Source organism: Telopea speciosissima, chromosome 1 (genome assembly GCF_018873765.1).
Source record: "Telopea speciosissima isolate NSW1024214 ecotype Mountain lineage chromosome 1, Tspe_v1, whole genome shotgun sequence".
Lineage (NCBI taxonomy): Eukaryota > Viridiplantae > Streptophyta > Magnoliopsida > Proteales > Proteaceae > Telopea > Telopea speciosissima.
The window spans coordinates 78,036,216-78,056,919 of record NC_057916.1 but is presented as its reverse complement, the minus strand read 5'-3'; the positions used below and the strand labels follow the sequence as shown (position 1 = coordinate 78,056,919).

At 40.1% G+C, this 20,704-nt stretch overlaps 1 protein-coding gene across 2 annotated transcripts in view; it reads left to right on the top strand.

Moving 5' to 3' along the window:
* Positions 1-20,704, top strand: part of LOC122638698 (E3 ubiquitin-protein ligase At1g12760-like) — a 22,643-nt gene extending 1,939 nt beyond the window's left edge. Inside the window, exons 2-7 of one of the 2 annotated variants that reach the window (XM_043831554.1) lie at positions 4,285-4,289; positions 7,721-8,302; positions 8,630-8,749; positions 8,830-8,962; positions 18,153-18,320; positions 20,294-20,704. In XM_043831554.1, coding sequence (XP_043687489.1) covers positions 7,728-8,302; positions 8,630-8,749; positions 8,830-8,962; positions 18,153-18,320; positions 20,294-20,467 — 1,170 coding nt within the window. In that variant the 5' untranslated portion in view covers positions 4,285-4,289; positions 7,721-7,727 and the 3' untranslated portion in view covers positions 20,468-20,704. Of the gene's footprint in view, positions 1-4,284; positions 4,290-7,655; positions 8,303-8,629; positions 8,750-8,829; positions 8,963-18,152; positions 18,321-20,293 lie in introns of those variants that run through there. The other variant, XM_043831559.1, reaches the window with a different exon arrangement.

The following is a 20,704-nucleotide window of genomic DNA, read 5'->3' as shown; positions in this document are numbered from 1 at the left end:
AGAGAGAAACACTATTTTAATCCCATTTGGACTTTAAAACCCTCGTTACCCGACCCAATCCTCCGATTTGTTCAAATAGACAAATCAAACCAAAAAAACCCTCGTTTACCTCTTTCATCTTCCATCTTTCTGCCTTTCTCCATTTTCACCCTAGGATCTCAGCTCCATTTTGAACGGCGAGGTAATGTGACTCTCTCATCTTCTTCTTTCTCCTTTTCTCTTTTTCTCTCTCTCTCTCTCTCTCTCTCTCTCTCTCTCTCTCTCTCTCTCTCACATTTTCGTTCTGAAACACTAATGAGGGGAATTTCATTGTTGGTACAGGGGATTTACTCGTCTTAGCTTCGCCATCCTCAAATCCCTTGAAAATAAAGTGCCGCAATCACATATGTACTCTCAAGTGCCGCTGGTTTTGGAATGAGCTTTCCAATCTGATGCACAGCATACCGTTTGGAGCACTTTTCGCATTTCCACTTCTTCTCTCCATGTTTTCAACAGAAGTGTTTCTTTATACTAGTGAGATCACCAAGAGCCCGTGAAGGATGGTGATGAACACAACTCTTTTCCGGGCATACATAGACTCTCTTCCTTGGTTCTATGCTAGTCCTCTGTCTGAGCTTCCATGGAAGGTTATGTCCTCGTCGATGAAGTTGAAGATTTTAATCTCTTTGGAAACCCTTCTCACATATCTCACACAAGAATCTGTTGGTAGCCATTAGAGTCTTTGGTGATAGGGCTATGATTTCAGCTTCAGGATCTATTTATCAGCCATAGGAAGTCAATTAAATAGTATAAGATCCATAAATCTCTCTGAACCATAAAATCTACAAAGAAAGAGAGATAAAACAGCAATAAAAGCAAGATCAAGAAAGAGAAGATTGCCTAGGGTTCCTGGTAATCCTGGTAAATTTCTCTTCTTCTTAATTGGAGGAGGATTGGATCCGGCAGCAATTGAGAATCCCATTTAGATCAACTATTAACAAAGTTTAATGGAGAAAGCCAGAAAGGGGGAAGATGAAAAGGGTAACGAGGAGCTGGGTCCGTAATGAGGGTTTTTTGGGTTTGGTTTCTCTATTTGAACAAATTGGGTTGGTTCGGGTAACGAGGGTTTCAAAGTCCAAATAGGATTAAAATAGTGTTTCTCTCTTAAGGTCGTTGGATTCGTTGCTGGCCAGGTGGAGAAATCTCAAGGGGGTGCTGGACGATCCAGCTCCCGCCACGGTAGGACAGGAGCCAAATCCCTCAAACATCCATGAAAATAACTACTAGAATGAAAAAAAAAAAAAAACAATTAAAATATATCCAATCTTCTGCAAATCACGAATTACCCACTTTCAAAAAATTATCCAATTTTCTACAAATCCAAGGAAACCATCTTTCAAATCCATTGAATTTCATGCAAATTTTTTTATATACTCATGTTCTTGATGTTGCGGTCCTATTATTATAGACATGGAATTGGGTTTTCTACAATTTGAGTTCCTATTTCATTCCACTTGTAATCTAAATCTGTAAAAGCTCTGAAATCTGTTGTCTAGAATTGGAAGAAACTCAAAATAACTTCTCTTTTTATCCATCCTTTTCCTTCGATGTGCGGAACTTTCATTACTCTCGACAGAGCATCTTTGTTTTTTTTTGATAAATCTGTTGATGGTGAACCTTAAATTTGGTTGGTTCTAATTGAATCTTGAGGATTCTCTTCGTTTAATTCTTTCTTGAGCTCTTGCTTTAGGACTGGGATTCATAGCGGATAAGATGTTGGGGCTTTTTTCTTTGCCCGGCGGCGACATGACCATTAAAACAGATCTGTTAGGTGTTGTTGTACCTTTGATGAAACTCCTTTGCCTCACTGTCATAGGCCTACTTCTCGGACACCCTAAAAACCCTTTGTAGGGGTAGGTCGTTGGGGTTACACAGGAAGAAGAAGGGGGTAAATATGTCACTTCATTACACCTTAAGGGTAGTTTAGGTATTTACAAAATATTTAACCCATGGTAACGGTGATTGACTAACGGACAGGGCTACTTGAAAGAAATCGTAATTAGGCCATAGTACAGGAGGTGTCCAAGTACTTTTCTCTACATTTTATTACAAAGTTATTTTACGTAAAATTGATAATTTTCTCTCCGACCCATTCCAGCCCATGCATTCCTTCCCCCTTCCCATGATCAGGGCCAATCAGAGTCAGCCCGGCCCGACCTTGAGGGCGGGTCAGGGTTGGATTTTTCTGGCCTTGAGTCAGGGTCGGGTTGGGCCTTGGCCCAACTAAGAGGACTTAGGGTTGGGCTAGGGTTCTATAAAGCCTGGCCTAACCCGAACCTGTTGTAGTCCTAGGACATGATTTAGATTACTTACATATCAAATTTCAGAGTCTAATTCAATCATGGGGTGTTGTTCTCTGCCCGGGAGCGCACAAGGGCGTAGGCTACGCCCAAACACATGGGGTAGGGCGTCGTGGTCATTTTAGCCATTCAGGGGGTGGGGTGGTCATTTCGTCCACCCCCATGTGTCTGGGCGCATCCTGCCATGATGTAGAGAACATTTCCCCTTCAATCATATACCCTCTTTTGTACTGGCACACATCTCGTGTATGTATATGCATGTATACCAGTACTCTAGGCACATTATGAGTATTGGAGAGAGAGAGATACATTGCCCTATCATATAGGCATCATACACGCCTAAAGGGAGAGTGCATGGTGCACTTGATATTAGTGTATTCTAAAGTATATATTGTATATAGTGTATTTTGTGAATGCTTAACTAGCATCATATATTGCCCATATCAGTGCACTGCCACAAGTTACGAAATAAAGAATAGAGGAGAGATGAGGCACATATTGCATAAGTTGAATATGGGATTTGACTGGTCGTGATTACAACATACCAACAACTTTTTATTCCTATCCATGGACCGTAGGCCGCTAGGATGGGCAGCCCAAGTGGTGGCCAAGAGTCGCATCCCAACTCCAAGAGGAGAGGGTGGCTAAGGGGAAGGGGGACAAAGGGGGAATTACAGGATGCATATTACACATCCAATGGGGGGGGGAGGAGAGTCGAACATGTGATCTCCCCCTAGGGGACTTACGCAAACGCGCTAGTGCAACTTGTAGCTATCACCATGCCAAGAAGTGCTTCCCCATATACCAACTGAACTAGATTGTTTTTTTTTTGGGGTAGAAATCAATTTTATTGAAAATGAAGGTTAATAGTACACAAGGCATTTGGATTACACAGATCCAACAACCAAGGAGAGGACACAAGCCAGACTGTCTTACTAGCCAAAGACAGAGCCTTTCGAGCTAGGGAGTAAGCAACAACATTTGCTTCTATTACGTGGTCTTAGTTGGGAAAGATCAGTGTTGCGCCAACTAGCGCACCGTGTTTCCATATTTGAGTTTATCTCAATCTCTCCATTTTCCTTTGTTTGAGATTGAGTCAATTTCTTTCTTTCTTTTATCTTTCTTATTGTAATTTGATTTTATCTTTTTCCTTAGTTCAAGGGATACAATCCCATCTCTTTGAATAAAACTCCACATATGATAATAGAATTTATTCGTTGAGTCTTTGCTTAACACACTCATCGTGTCTCAATTTCACATGGTATCAAAGTTGTAGGGAGCCATGATGGGTAATGGGCAAAGTAAGGCCATTGGGTAGCCGAACAGGCTTGGAACAAGGAAGAGGGGTAGGGTTAATGAGGAAAGAAAAAATCCAAGGGGTAGAAACCATACTTGAAGCAGATAAACTAGCCTCAGTACCTGCGAAATTTGCAATGGAAGGGGGGTTGATAGCACCCAAGAGAGATACGAGTTGTTGATATTGGTCCGATGTCAAGCCTGGAACACACGAAGTTGCAGTGGCAGCAGCATTGGCTGGAGACAAAGGGACGCATCCCACTAGGTGAAACCCTGTGTGGATGGATTCCCGCGTGACTGGTGACCAAGCGGGTAGCTATGGACTTGCCAACATAAAAAAAGGCATACCCAATGCACGAGGCTCCCGTCATTGCGAAGTTTGGGGAGGGTCATAATGTACACAGTCTTGCCTTTGCTTTTCGTAGAGAGGCTATTTCTAGACTCGAACCCTTGACTACTTGGTCATAATGGAGAAACCTTTATCGTTGCACCAAGGTTCGTAGAGTTGCCAACACGTGGAATGGAAATGGCCATACACCTTGCAGTGGTTACAAATGGGACGACCTTTCCCTTACCCTTTTCCAGGGGCAGAAGGAGGTCTAGAGGCGGACATAGCAGCAATATTAGGGACGGTAGCAGGAAGAGAAAGAGCAAGTTACTTCTCCTCCTGAAGGAGATGGTAAGCATAGTTGATGTCGAAAACGGATCCATAATCAGGATTTGAGAACGAATGGCGGCGCTGCTTAAGAGAGACCCATAAAAAATCGATATACCCATCCTTGTTGGACAGTGGTGTGAAGAGCAGATTGTGGCCCACAAGTACAAGTAAGGATGGGAACATAAGAAGAGAGTTCATCCCACAACATCTTCAAATGAGTGTAGTAGGAGGAAAGGGAATTCATTCACTACGCAATTGTAGAGATGGACCGCTTGAGTTGAAAGATGCACTAAGCATTGCCGCAAGAGAAGCGCTCCTCAAATTATTTCCAAACCGATTGAGCAGTATCGACATAGAGGATGTTGTCAGCAATGGTGCGAGAGAGGATGTTGAGGATCTAAGAAAGGACCATGATGTTGCAACGCTCCCGAAGTTGAACGTCGGTAGGCGGTGCGACAGGCTTGATAAGAAAGCTATTTACAAACATCATTTTGTTTTTGGCAAAGAGAACCTAACGCATCGTGCAATGCCATGTAGGGTAATTATCTCCATTGAGTAGAGTAGAAACCACGAGAGTGGTTGGGTTGTTTGAGTGGTGCAAGTAATTGGGAGAAGAAGGATCGATGGTGCAAGAGCCACCAAAGAGAGGAGAGGCCGAATTGGCGATGGTATTCTTGATGGTTGGGTCGCCCATGGGAGAAGGAAAAAAAAAACGCGATCAAAGAGAATAGGTGCAAGCACCGCGCCAACCGCATCTCTGCATCGAGATGCAGTTGTCCCTACAGCTCACTGCTTTCTCGGATCTGATTGGGCCGCTTGTCCTTCCACACATCGCTCCATCACTGGTTACATTACTTTTCTTGGCAGCAACCCTTTGTCCTGGAAAGCCAAGAAGTAGGGTTCCATTTCTCGTTCCTCGATAGAAGCAAAATACCGTTCCATGGTCACCGCTACTTGCAAACTTGTTTGGCTTCACAGTCTCTTACATGATCTTGGTGTTTCTCAAACCACCGATGTGCCTCTATTGCGACAACTAGACTGTCCTGCACATTGCTGCAAATATGGTTTTTTCATGAACGCATGAAGCCTATCGAAATTGATTGCCATGTTGTTCAAGAGCATTTACAATCCGGTTGCATCACTACAGCTCACGTTCCTTCGCATATGCAGCTTGCGAACATATTTACCAAGCCCCTTGGCCGTGATTCCTTCCATCTTCTTCTTTCCAAGTTGGGCTTTTGTGATCTTCAAACTCCAACTTGAGATGGAGTATTACATGGTCTTACTTGGGGAAGACTAGTGTTCTGCCAACTAGCTCACCGTGTTCCCATATTTGAGTTGATCTCAATCTCTCAACTTTTTCTTTGTTTTAGATTGAGTCAATCTCTATTTCTTTCTTTTATGTCTCTTATTGTAATTGGATTTTATTTTTTTTCCTTAGTTCAAGGGATACAATCCCATCTTTTTGTATAAAACTCCACATACGATAATAGAATTTATTCATTGAGTCTTTTCTCAACACACTCAAACACGGGGCAGTGGGTCTCTGTAGAATTTTGATCAACTCTAAGTTAGCCGATTCCACAATGACCTGTAGGTGCCCCTGCTCAAACGCTGCCACAATGCTTGCTCAAACAACCATACTTTCTCCCTTTAAGACTATCCCTGAAAAACACAGGCTTAGAGACTGAATATAAGGGAGCTCCAACCGGGCTTCTAAAGATAAAGTTGATGCCCCCACTAGAAGAGTCCAGAGGAAGTGAAAACATCCCCATTGATTTTGTTGAAACTGGGAGGAGGTAAGATCCAAGGGCAAGCAAGGAGAGTGAGATCTTGAAGTAGAGAATCAACTGTGTTGGTGCTTCTTGCATTGATGAACTACCCAAAATTCATCAAACACATAGGATGCTTTGCTAAAAACTTCGATCGGGGACCACTTTCAATGGTTAAATATCAAATCATTGCGCGCCAACTACAAGTACCAAAAAATGAAGGAACAATGACCAAGTGTCTCAATACCTTTATCTTTAGATGAAAACTGGATATGAGCCTAGTTTCAAAGTGCAAAAGGGCATTCTAAGAGAATATGATTTACAGATTCAGAGTCTTTACCACAATGCCTACAACTAGGATCGACCAATAAACGATGTTTCTTAATACCCTCTCCTGATGCCAAGCCCAACATACATGCCTTACAAAGAAAAGAAACAATATTGGAAAGATATTTACACTACCAAACTTTTTTTTTTCCCGAACATTCTCTAGGACCTGGGCTGGCCCTTAAAATTTTATTAAAATCAAAATCAATCAAATAGAATAAATACAAGGGGAGACATTCCCGCCTTACCCCAACCCGAAAAAGAGAACAAACTAAATCACTCACTCTAAAAAAGATCTCTCTCCCTTACATTTACACTACCAAACTTGTTTCCAAACTAAAGAAGGAATATCCTCCCACTCATGCCGATATGATGATGATGCTTGCAAAATCCCATACTAATCTTTATGGTTGGATAGTATAGCGTTGGGCTCCTCTGTAGTGTGACATGGTGTGTAGCATACATCTAACGACCAACAATGCTTGGACACGGAGCCCAACACCCCACTTGTGTGTTGGGCTGCATGCCCGAGCACTACGGGCCATCGAATGGTGCGCTACACACCATGTCGTGTTACAGAGGACCCAAATCCGGATAGCATATGATAAGCCGTCCTAATGAAAACACATCATTATGAGATTCTCCCCAACACTGAACATCGAGTCTCGAAGTGATATTGAGAATTATGTTTCTAATAGCTAAAATGTCAGCCGGTTGAAACAACTATTGCAGTATGTCTTCACCCCAAGTACGGTTCTCATGATCAATGAGGTCTTCCCACTTTAGACAAGGTGCAATGAAGCGGCCGAATAGATTGGATTTTAAAATCTACTACAAAAATAAAATAAAGAAAAGATAAAATTAGGAAATTGACTATGAAAGATTGAATATAAACTGGCCGGTCCGGATCGGTTTCGGTGCCCCGGTTTACCGCTAAATAGAATGCAAGACTGCTGACAACTGATTACTACTGATGGAGTGACGGTACGAACACTATTATCCAGTGACACGTGTTAAAAAACCCGGTAAGTTAACTGCGTTGCAAGCGGCATACCCTTTCTTTATTAAAGCAATAATAATGCTTTCGTCTTCCCTTCGAAATTACCTGAACTGAAATTCCTTATAGTTACCACATATCTCTAAATTGGGCATTTTTAGATCTTCCTTTACCAGCTTACACTCTTCATCTGATGTGTGCTACTTCGGAGGAGTTTTTGTTTTTTTTATCGTATCTGAGAAATAATTTGCCCTCTATTTGATCTTGATGGCTCGACTTCAATTGGCTTGATACGGGGTTAGGGTTTCCGCTTTGTGAGTTGAACGGATAGGTCGAAGATGGCGTCGACAAGGTCTGCAAATAGTTCTCAAGAGAATCTTTTAGATTCAACACCGTTGCTTGGGAATTCAGGAGGAAATCGAGATGATGATCGAAGTCGTCGATTTGGTCGGGGACCTAGTTTACGTGGAGCTGCTCGTTTCCTTCGGAGAGCGAGCAGTCGCCGGATGATGAGGGAGCCGTCGATGCTAGTGAGAGAGACGGCTGCGGAACAGTTGGAAGAACGACAGAGCGATTGGGCTTATTCGAGACCAGTTGTTGTTCTGGATATTATTTGGAATTTGGCGTTTGTTGTGGTAGCTATCGCTGTTCTTATTTTGAGCCGGAACGAGTCCCCCTCTATGCCTTTGAGGCTTTGGGTTGTAGGGTATGCTCTGCAGTGCGTGCTGCACATTGTTTGCGTTATTGTTGAGTATAGGCGTCGCAATCCATCTCAGCGGCGATTAATATCCTCGGAGCCTAATGGAGATAGGAGTAGTGGGACTTTGAGCTCAAGCTCTCGGGAGGATGCGGGCGATGCTGGCGAGTATGGTGAATATGCTTCAGAGCCGCATCAGGACGAGGAGGGAACCAGGTGTGTCTGCTAAGGCTTTTCTTGCTGCTAAAGATAAAATATGTCGATTCACTCATTTTGGCTTTAAACCATTTTCCTCATCAAGAGTCCATGAATTTCATACTAACTTTCATCTTATTGCTGATGGCCTTAGAGATGCTGTTGATAGTTTTTAAATTAGTTAGTCGTCAATTTTAAATGGTTCATTTTGCTGAGAAACTACATATATCTGGGCAATCTTTTCTGACATAGTGGAGAATGATCTCATGCTCAAACTTGTGCTTTTACTCATCTTCTACTTATTATTTGTCTTTTCATTCTTTCTGTCTCCATCTTTTTCACCAACAGTGTTGCAAAGCATTTGGAATTTGCAAATACGATGTTTTCATTCATATGGTGGATTATTGGATTCTACTGGGTATCTTCGGGTGGCCAAGCTTTGACTCATGATTCGCCTCAGCTCTACTGGTTCGTACAGATATTTTATTTCAATTATTCTTTTTTTCAAACTTGTTACTTGCTTCTGATCCTTAAATATTGTTTTGCAGGCTTTGCATAATTTTCCTTGCATTTGATGTTTTCTTTGTCGTTTTTTGTGTGGCCCTCGCATGCGTGATTGGTATTGCTGTTTGCTGCTGTCTTCCATGTATTATTGCAATCCTATATGCTGTTGCAGATCAGGTATGTCACCTTCGTTGCTGTTTTTTGCTGACTTGCTGCTTGTATTTTCTTTTAGTATGCTTTGTTTATGTGCATCTATTTGATCTACAATTACTTTCTATGAACTTAAAAGTTGCAATTTGTAACTACTGAACGTTGGCAGATTACTGAACTGAAATGGATTATGCAATTAACTTCAATATTTATGATGAGAAATGATATGGCAACTTATCTTTCCCCTCTTATCTTACCTTAAATTGGAGGGGGGGGGGGAGATGTTTCCTCCCCTGCGACCACTGCAATATGTATAAATAATTTATCACAATGGCATAGAATTATTGTCATGTACTTCAAGCCTTCATCAAAGATGAAGAAATGTCAATTCCTTAGTAGATGCGCTTGGACATGTTCTAGTTGTTTAATATGGAAAGAGCAATAAAATAATAGTTTTATGTAGTCTAGAGCTTCCAGATGCATAAATAGGAACTTGCATGATTAAAGTGGCCAATTCACTTGGTGCAGGGATAATGAGATAAGTCAGATGATCTTTGAATTATTGGCTTGTTCTGATGTTTTCAGGAGACGTTTGATGACTCATTTTTTTTAAAGGATTTCTTTGGGTGCTTTCCTGGAAACTCAACATGGATATAATGGATAATAATTTCTTCTCAATTTACTAATTCAATAAAACAGGAGTTACAAGTTTTCTATGTCAATCAATTTCTTCTGCTTGACTAGCCTGAACCGATCATTCTAACCAATGTAAGGAGTTTCTGATTTAGATGCAGTGTCTTTTATTTATTTATTTGGAGGGGGGGGGTGTGTGTGGTTGCTAATTTACATTGGTTGCTCCAACGCGTCAATAAATAGTCTTGTGCCCCTCTTACTAAATCCTGAGGCTAATATACTCATAGTTAGAGATTCTACCTATTCTAGGGATACCCAAGATCTCGAAAACGGTTAGTGGCTAAGCAATTTCTCAATTGGCAATGAATTAACAAATGGTTATGTGATTCTGGATGTGTAACACATTAGCCACATCTATTTGGGCTGGAACCCCCTCATAATAAGGTTACGAACGTTAGATGTTTTCCCAAGGAAGCTGTTTACATGAGGAAAAAGATCTTGGATGGGTTATTTGCACTCCATATCAGACAGGAGGTAAAGTTTTGAATTTTTGATTACCAGAAGCCTCTAGTACTTTAAAGAAAGACTTAATTGTGAAACAACCTCTGTTGTCTGTAGTAGGGCTGCAACAGGGTCGGGTTGGGCCGGGCTTTTTAAAACCCTAGCCCAACCCTGAGTGCCCTTAGCTGGGCCCAGGCCCGCCCTGACCTTGATTCAGGGCCTAAATACCTTGACCCTAACCCTGACCTTGACAGGCCAAGCGCAGCCCAAGCCCGCCCTGATTCGCCCTGGCCCTGCAATAATTAAATTAAAATTCCAAGACAAAGGATGTGAGAGAAGAGGCTTGAACCCAAGACCTTTTGGTACCTACTGGATTTTACACAATACAAACTGCCAAGTGCACCAAGTACTTGATATACATATAATACCTTTTATTTGTTAATAAATAAAGAAATTTCTTCAGGGCCAAAATCATGGTCGGGCTGACCCGAGGTCTCAACCCTGACCCGACCCGACCCGACCCTGACTTGGGGCCAGGAATTTCTGTCCCTAACCCGCCCTCAGGGTAAAAAATCTTAGCCCATGCCCTGTTCGGGCTCAGGGCGGGCCAAGGTGGGTTCGGGCCGATAGGGCCAAACTTGCAGCCCTAGTCTGTAGCATCCACCCAACTAGTACCTGTTCTATTCTACTGGGAAATTCTAACTGTTGGTCTGGCTGTCAATCATTGGGATGCTTCTTAATCTTGTATTCTGTATGAATATCTCATTATAATTTGAACAACACTAGAAAGCCTACCTATATCCCAAGCTATCCCATTTGAATCTGTGTTTATGTCTTTTCAGGCATGGTTTAAAGTATCGGTATGGATCGTATTGGCCGATACGTATCAGTATCAATCGGTACCAATACGTCTCTTTTTTTTATTTTAAAAATGGACTGTCTCGGATTGTATCAAAATGTATCGGCCGATTCGATACAACCGATACATATCGATACGTCCTGTAAAGGGTTTTGTGGGTGGTTTAATATGTATCGATACGTATCGGCCGATACTATTCGATACATACCGATACGTACCGATACCATCGAGACATTCCATAAAAAACCATTTTCACCCAATACAACTCCTATTCTAGCAGAAAAATGAAGGAAAACTCTCAACCAAGAGACTAAAATCTTGCATTTAATCTTGGTTTTTCACACTTTTGGACTAAAAAAATGAATCAAGGAGTGTTACAACATCATCTAATACTTTCATCGCTATAGACGATTACAACATGTAAGAAACATCATCTTTTATAACATTTTTAATTTAACGCACTTGTCTGGTTATACATTATTCTCCATTTTAGTTATGCATGATATTTGTTATATATTGCTTGTTTATGTTGTTTTTTATGTCCAAAAGTGTATTTCCATGTGTATTTGGACCATTTTCATGCGTTTCTGCACTGTTTGATATGTATCTCCGATACAATACGATATGATACATCTCTTAAAATTGCCCGACCGATACGATACTCAATACTGATACTTTAAACCTTGTTTTCAGGTTTAGTCATCATACTGAATGCTTAAGGGAAACTTTGATCCTGTTTCCTATGTCCATATGATAATGTATTTTGGCAATTTATGCAGTTTGCGGCCAAATAAGAGAAAGTTCCATTAGATATTTCTGGTTTCCTTAAAAACCAAGATTATGAGAGGTTTAGATAGGTTATTCATTTCGTTAATATTAATTTATTTCCTTAGCTTTTTGGTCTACCTTATTAAAGTCCAATTTGTAACATGTTACACCCATTACAACATACGTTTAGATGGTTTCCTTGGTTGAGTTAAATTGGTTTCCTTAGTTGAGTTAATTTCAAATTTAGGGTGAGATCAAGGTTCTAAAACTAGGTCTTGACCAGATCGAGTTTTCCGAGATCTCGACGAGACAGTGTATTTTTATTTTTTTTTTGGCTTCGGAATTATGTTTCGGTGGGCATATGGCCACACTTGGCTCTGAAACTTTAAGTTAAGCTTGTTTTAGGCTTAATAAAAAGGTTCAAATTGGGGGGAAAAAAAAAAAAAACACTCAATTTGGTGTTTTGGATTTGCACCCTTGGTTGGCAGTAAAGGCCAAACCCTTAATGTAATATTGCCTACTCTACACATTGTCTGAATAATATGAGACATAATTGGCAAGTAAAACAAGTAAATTATGCACATAATATTGAATAATTATTTAAAAAATAGTTAACGACTTGCAGTTTCTACTACAAACCACGAGGTACAATGAAGTGTTCACAATGCATATTACATAGACACCCAACCTAAGTACAATGAATAATACATAAGTCATAGACACGAATAACACATAAGTCATAGACACCTTACTACCCTAGTCTTCCACGTCTTAACTCCCAAGTCCCAACAATTCAATACTATGACTCTGAGTACTAAGGAGGTCGAGATTCTCGAAATATTCGAGATTTCATCGAGATTCTTGAAATATTTGAAATCTCGGTCGAGTTTTTACATTTTTTTGTTTCGTATAATAACTCGTCTCTAGAAGCTCGAGTTTTCCAAGTTTTCCGAGATCTCGCCGAGATTTTGAACTATGCAGTGAGACTATGAGTCTTTATTTTCTTATTTATATGGATGCAACTCAATTGGGATAGTCAGATTTGATAATGAAGTTTCTCATGCTGTGAGTGTGGTGCGAGTGCAGGTTCTGTGGCCTTTTCCCCTTCTTTGTTCTTTCTTCTCCCTTATTCTCCTTTTCCTTTGTTCTTTCTGTTGCTGTTACAGCGATACTGGAGAACTATGGCTGGTTTGATCTTCACCACTCTTCCCTCTCTCTTTATTATTGAAACTTTGGGAATAAGGGAGAAGCAGGACAAAGAAGGGGAGAAAGCCACCCTAAATACTTCAACTCAATACTTCATTATCAAATCTGAAAATTTCGATTGAGTTGCATCCTTATAAATAAGAAAATAAAGACTCATAATCTCACCCTAAATTTGAAATTAACTCAACTAAGGAAACTAAGTAAACCAATTTAACTCACTACGGTAACCCCCCATACGTATGCTGTAATGGTAATAATCTATTACAAATTGGACTCTAATAGAGTAAACCAACCTAAAGCTCCCACAATCCTGGTTTTTTAGGAAACCAGAAAAATCCAATGGATCTTTCTTTTTTTTGGCTTCAAACTGCATCAACTTTGCTCCGAATCTAGTTAATCTAACTTCAAGAGATTATAGTGATGATCTGATGATTCTCATATCCAGTCTGTATAATTCTTCTCTAAGCTGCCGGGTTGTTAGCCATATCCCCTTTATTGCTTGGCTTGTAAGGCATTATTTCTCACTTCAATTGACCTTATACCCGGACCTGGACCTTTATTCACCTTTTGGCTGACTGATCAGATTTCCATCCGCTGTGTGATACTTGAGTTTTTCAATTTGTCCTTTGCACAAAAATTCTCTCACTAGTTTCATGCTTCTACCCTCCTCTAAGCTTGGAATGCATGATGGTAAGAGATAGTAAGTGGGCAAGTTGGACAGTATGCATTTGATTAGTGTACATGTGTTACCTTTACAGAGGAGCTTTTCCTTCCAGCCATCAAGTTGTTCCTGAATCTTCCTTCATCCACTGTATGCTTTGATCTATGTAATGCGCCTTCCGGGAGTCTAAGTTGCTTTTCTAGACCCACAACCGAAAGCAGTGGGTATGCTCTATAAATAAATTCCTTCCACACAACAATCATCATATTATTAGCTGGATTAATCCGCAGTCCAGAGAAGGTGAAAAGATATTGTAGGTATCACAGCTGATTTTGGCATCTTTTCAAAATATTAGTGTATTGACATCTATGAGTTGTTAATGTAAAAGACTATATTAGGCCCGACTGACATCTTCTATGAGCCTTCTCTGTTCAGCTCAATAAAATAGTATACTCAATAACTGGCAAACTTTAATTTTTTTGGGTGGAGGTTTGCTGATTCAGATCCCACAGTTTTGTGAGAGACTTGTCGTGAATTGGCATTGCCCAAAATTGGAATGGCGGTTCCAAAATCTTGGGGTGTGTCTATCCAACAATGATACATTGTGATGCAATTAGACGTTGGATAAATTAGGAATTAATTTTTTGTATTTCAGCCGTAAATACAAGTAGGGTTTGAATTAAAGTTGTTTTAGTTTTACAGTCCAATTAGAGTTGAAATTTTGTTTTAGATTTAGATAGAGTCGATTCTAATTTAGACTTTGACAAGGATTAGGATTTTAATTTCTCTTTAAATATTTCTTGTAACCAAAAAGGAATTCATTTTGTTTGAGAATTGAATGAAAATTTTATTTGGTTGAATGCAATGCTTACCGTGAGCTGCTCCTGTCCCTGTCTCCCTCTTTGATTTCTTCTTCTTTAGTTTTCTGTCTCTTCCCCAACCTTAGACCCACTCCTTGCTTCCCTAAATTTCCTATTTTTGCCTTGGTTTCTTAGTGTTTTTTTTTTTCTTCTTTCTGGGTGGTACTACCAGATCCTGGAAAGCCATCGTTGGATCCTTACACATACTTCGACTGGTCCTGGGATTTGATCCACAAGTTCTTTTCTCTTGGGCGATCCATACCTGGAAGTTTCATATCCAGAAGTCTGTCTTTCTGTGAGATTCAAACATCCATCAGATCTGTTTTCAGATCTCACCATTCGGTTGGCAGCAGAATTTTGAGACTATTTCTCGTTGGGATCAGCAGACCTTGGCGCTGCAATTTTGTTTCAGAAATTGCAGGGAGAATCGTCTTCATAAGGAGGAGTTTCCTCTGCTGGAACTACTCCAGTTCACCGCCTCTCTTTCTATCGTGTTATTGCAGGGTTGAAGAAGACATATTGAGTCTTTAAAATTGCAATTTGCCATTTAACTTTGGACTTGAGTGCCTCTTTTCTTGGGTGGGCCCTTAAGCAACCCAATAAGGGTTATTCCAACCCGGGTCTGCACCACATTGTAGACTATTCTTATCCACACAAAGGTAGGAGTGGGCATTGGATGGGTTGAACAGATTGGGGGGTTGTCCCGAGTGCAGTCCATGTTCTAGGAAGTCAAGCCTAGCTCAAGTACAACCTGGCCTTGGCTTTGAGATTATTTAGCCTGAGCACATCCCAATAAAAATTTTGTAAGCACTCAGCTGGGTTCAGGACTTCAGGTTTTCTTGTGTTAGTTTAGGCTCAAGCAGTTTTCTCAATTTTTATAGAACATATTGTGGACTGTGGCAATGAAAGAGGCTCATGTGCATTGAGATGAACACCCTCATCCACCTTGAGATCCACAAGGATATACACTCACAAAGAGCAGCAGCAATGGCAGCAAGAATAAAGCTAATTTTTATTAATCAAATTCGTATCTAATGTTGGCCTCCCTTACAAACTTATATAGAAGACTCAAAAATAGACTTGGACACTAAAAAGGAATGGCCTAACCCTATCCCTAACCTATTAGGTAACTTAAACTGACTAGGAAACTAGAATACTAAAGGAAATAGACTCAAAACATGGCTGGATTTATAGAGTCCTAATCCAGCCCAACTTACATCACATAACCACTTAAGTTGTCACATGACCACTTAACCAAGTCACATGATCACTTAAATTGAGCCAATTGGATGCAACCAATCTGAACCGGTTCAATTAAAAAACGTAAAAATAAACTAAATATTGGGCTAATCCCGTATGCACCCTATATACCCATGTTTTAGGCCCATAAAAGTGGCCTATTACATTAGAAACCCATGGGATCAAAGGCCCAACATGTATGTAACCCAACCCTGGACTTATTCCCAATGAAACAAGCCCTATTTGGTGATGAATCTGCATCATAAAGCCTAAACTAAAATAATCTCATCATTTCTAATGTAGTCCTAGAATAGAAAATAATCCTACTAGGAGCCAGGTAGAATCAAGCTCTGGTTAAGCCTGCTGTTTAGGGCTGATTAGGGGCTGTTTTAGGGCAAAATTAGGGTTTAGGATGGGAATGGGGTTTATAGGGTTTTAATCTGCAGGTTTAGAGGGTCATTATGGTATAAAAATATCTGGATTTGGTTAGGTTTCAAAATTCTGCAGATTTAGGGTTAGGGTTTCGGGTTTTGAAAATTAGGAAAATAGCCAAAACTAGGGTTTACAGTAGGATTCAGGGGCAGGGCTTAAGGTCGAGTGTTAGAGGGACTAGGGGGAAGGTTCGGCTGCAGCAAGGAGGTTTTCTGATGGCTGAATATGTCCCAGCAGAAAATTAGGGTTTTTTAGGGTTTAAAGGATAAGAGGGATTTTAGGGTTTGGCTGGACAGAATGGGCAGCAAGTCTGGTCGAGTGGGGGAGATGGTATGGGAAGGCTGTGCTCTGATTTTGGTGTAAAACAGAGGTAGGATGATGGCTGGATAATGCCTAGATGATCTAGGGTTTTGGAAATTCAAATAGAAAAACAAGAGGGATCGAATGGGGGAGGGAAGGAAACTAAAAACAGAAATTTAAATCTCAACTTACTATAGGATTCCACCGGCAGCAAGTTAAGGGATGAAGGATGAAATCACCTTCGAAGAGAGACCCTCCCAGCCGTCACGGCGTAAGGAGTCGCAGGATTCCACCCACCCTTCCACCTTGATGTACCCACAAGGATGCAAACACTCAAAGGAGCAGAACAACAGCAGCAGTCGGCCAGCAACAGAAAACAGTCTTTTAATTCAAATTTCAATTGTGGGGGAGCCTCCCACGATCTCTTATATTTATAATAAGGCCATAGGCCAATTCCTACTACAAATTAAATACCTCTCCTTCACAAAAACGTGGAAGGGAGAGGTTTAAGTCTAATTAATTACTTAAAACAGTGTAATGACTTAACTACCCCTACTAACTTAAAAATAAAAGAATCTAACTTAGAAAATTAACTTAAGTGAAGATTCCATACTAGCCAATAGGATATAAGAACCTATTAGCCAATAGGAACATTTCACTTAAATTAGACCAATTGAACCAATTGGATGCAACCAATTTAAGCCGGTTCAATCTAAAAAACAGAAAAATCACTAAGTATGAAAAAATAGAAATCCTAGCCTACGGCTCCCTATTTAAACCCTAAGTTTAGGGTTTCTTCTTCTTCTTCTTCCTTCTTGGAGCTGCATCAATTTCCTTATACACTAGTGAGTCCAAGCTAATAAACTTCCCCGCTAATAAACATGTGTGTAAAATATGTGTAAATGTATGTATATATACGTACATAGATAAAAAAACTCGGGTTTTCTTTGCATTTTTTTAGAGTGGACTTGGGTGGTTTTGGGTTACCAAGGGCATCAGCCAGCCCAACCCAATCTCAACCTGCCTAAGTGCCTACCTACCCTACCATAGAAGCTTGGAAGGTGTTTTTGACAATTTTACTTCTTTCCGAATGTGTGCAACTTTTCAACTTTGGACATGTATCTGCTCTTTCTCTCTTCTCTTTTAATGATTACAACCCTCTTCCTCTTTTTCCTCGTTTAATTTTGGACATTCTCTCTGTTTGTAAATCTATCATTTATTTGCACAATAAGTTATCATAAGAGTCAGTTAAACTATTAAAAGATCATTTCATAACGTGTGACGACATAAAATGAATTCCTTTTTGTACTCTCGATTTTGTTTGAAATGCCACACACACACATTGTGAGATGCTACAGATAGATCATTTGTAGTAATGTCTGATGACATAAAATGAATTCCTTTTTGTACTTGTGATTTTGTTTGAAATGCCACACACACCCACACACTGTGAGTTGGTACAGAGCCACTTTTAAAGTTTGGAGGTTTTTAAATTTGATGCTGTGCCCACACTCATAGTTGTCAAGACGACGCCTAGGCGTCCAGGCGCCTTGGCCGACTTGAGCTCCTAGGTGGGTGCCTTGTTGGTGTCGCCTTGATTTTGGACCCTCTCCAACGCCTTGGGTCGCCTAGACGCCGTAACAACTAGGCCCATACTAGCTCTTGCATCTGCCCCTACACCCGCTCCACACTTTTGTCAGTTTAATTTTTTCTCCTCATTGTTTCCTTAAATCACTTTCCATACTATCTATATGAAAGCAGGAAGGTGCATCCAAGGAGGACATTGAGCAACTACCGAAATACAAATTCCGGAAGATTGGTGATTATGAGAAACTCAGTGGTGAGATACAAGGACCTTTTGGAGGAATAATGACTGAATGTGACGCTGAAACACCCATTGAGCATGTTCTTTCACTGGAGGATGCTGTAAGTTGCTCTACTCAGAATTGGAATTGCATTTGTATTTTGTCATGTCACAATTTTCATTTGTTCTCATGTAGACATTATTAAAGATAAATTGAACTATAATACTTCATGGCTATCTGACAAAAAATTGGCAAACAGTACTTAAATGCAACTTTGGCTGGCCTAAAATGAGACTTTGGTGGGGGCTGGTGTGGTGCACTGGGCCACCTAATAATGACAGTGAATGTTAGTTGTTATTGCCTATTGGAACACAAGTGTGCAATTCTAAAGATAAACTACGGTAAGACCCCCTAGTTTTTCTCTCAGTTGGACATGCACCCTCTCATATTTTCACAATTACACTTGAATCATCTGGTTTTCACTTCTAATAGATACCCCTCCACGAGGTAATTTTCACTTACTAGTAGGGTGGCAAACACTCAGACAAATCCTGATCTGTATCTCTCAGGCTATTCAGACCCAGTCTGGATGAGAACGTATGCCCATGATATTTTGAACATGTGATCTTAAAAACTAATAATCAAATACTAAAGCTCTGAACTATTAAACAGGTGCTTAGTTTTAAACTTAAGCAACATATTATTTGTTATAACTTTCTATTTAGAATTTGCACAAACAGCATTAATTTGTTTGAATTCTCAATCATGGACCTGACCTGATTTCAAATTGAGACAAATTGTCCTTTTCTGGACCAAATCTAATCACGCAGGAAAGAATTGGTTGGATGGGTCTGTCAAATTTTGTAATCCCTAATTAAAGACACCCTTGACTTAAAATCTTATTTTTTGTACCATTTAATCTGGAATGATTTTGCGACATTTTAATGATGCAAAATTAGGAGGAATGCCCTTTTTTAAGAATATTTTAGTTGGGTCAGGTTGCCATCACTTGTTAGCATACTAACATACAAAGCAGGTATATTTGTGCAAATAATGTTTATTCAATGGGCTGAAACCACTCCGGGGTGTAAACAATATTTAGAGGAAGTTACAAAAGTCATATAAATACTTTTAAATGTGGATTAACTGGCAACAAGGTCTCAGTTTGTTTTAGGCTCCATTTGTTTCCAGGCAAAGACTGTAAAAGGAAAATCCGTAGGTAAATCAGTACAAAAAGTAGTATTTTACTTGGAAATTTTCCTTTTACATGGCTTTTACCTGAAATAAATGGAGCCTTGTGGAAAAATAAAAAGACATCATTTGGTATTACCTATAAAGGAAAGGTGCATGTCTGCTTGTTAGAAACCTGGGGGTTTTAATTTAATGAGTAAATCTAGTTGTCACCACACATGGTGTCAAATGCATTGTAAAGTGGCATTCATTTTGTCATATGAAGAGTGATAGTGAATCTAACCTTAGGATATCTAGGAAGCGGTCTGGATTAATCACATGTCAACTTTCAGCTTCAAATTCAATGGTTTCCCCTTCCATGTCCATGCACCCTCTTTTGTAGTCCACAGGAATTTTTAATGGTTTGTTCTGCAAGGTAGACAACTTTGATTGGGCTGAAACTTGACATGTGAATGGGGGACGATGGGGTCTTCTCGTCTACAAAAAATTCAGCCCCATCTGAGTAGCTGTGGTGGAAATGATACATGGTTACAAAATCAAATGTCACCAATGTGGTGATAACTAGTTAAACCTAATTTAATTTATGCAAATTTTAAATTACAGAATTGCATGTTCTTACTGATTTTGACATTGTATTAGCTTTGTAAAATGGGAGTTTCTGGTTTCACTTATTAGATATGTTTATCCAACAGTACACATAGCTGGACCCCAATGCTGCCATATTTAATTATGGTCCTATATTTGTTGCATGAGGATCAAACTAATGGGGTTGGATTCGATTTAGGTAGGTTTAGTGGTTGACTGCTAACACTGCTTGGTTGCTATGATTAGGGTTGGGCTGAACCCAATCTTTTCTTGAGTTGTAACCCATAATGGGTATTAATGCTCCTGTTTGGTTCTTAGGAATGTTGCATTTGCCTCTCTGCCTATGATGATGGAGTTGAGCTGCGTGAGCTTCCTTGTGGTCACCATTTTCACTGTACCTGCATAGACAAGTGGTTGTACATCAATGCTACTTGTCCACTCTGCAAGTACAACATCTTAAAGAGTGGAAGCCAAGGTAGGGAGGAGGTGTAGAGTGAGTTTCAGCTGTTCCCAGCTTTGTAAGCCTCTCTGTTGAATTCTTCTCCTCATTGTGCTTGTCAACTCACTCTTGGGCAAGATATGTCATACCATGCGTGCATGCGTGTGTGTGCAAACATGCTAGTCCGTGTGTCTTGTCTCTTTACAACATACAAGTACATATTCGGATGCTGAAGTGGCTGTGTATATGTTTTGCATTACAAGGGAACTTATGAGACGGCCCTTTATCAA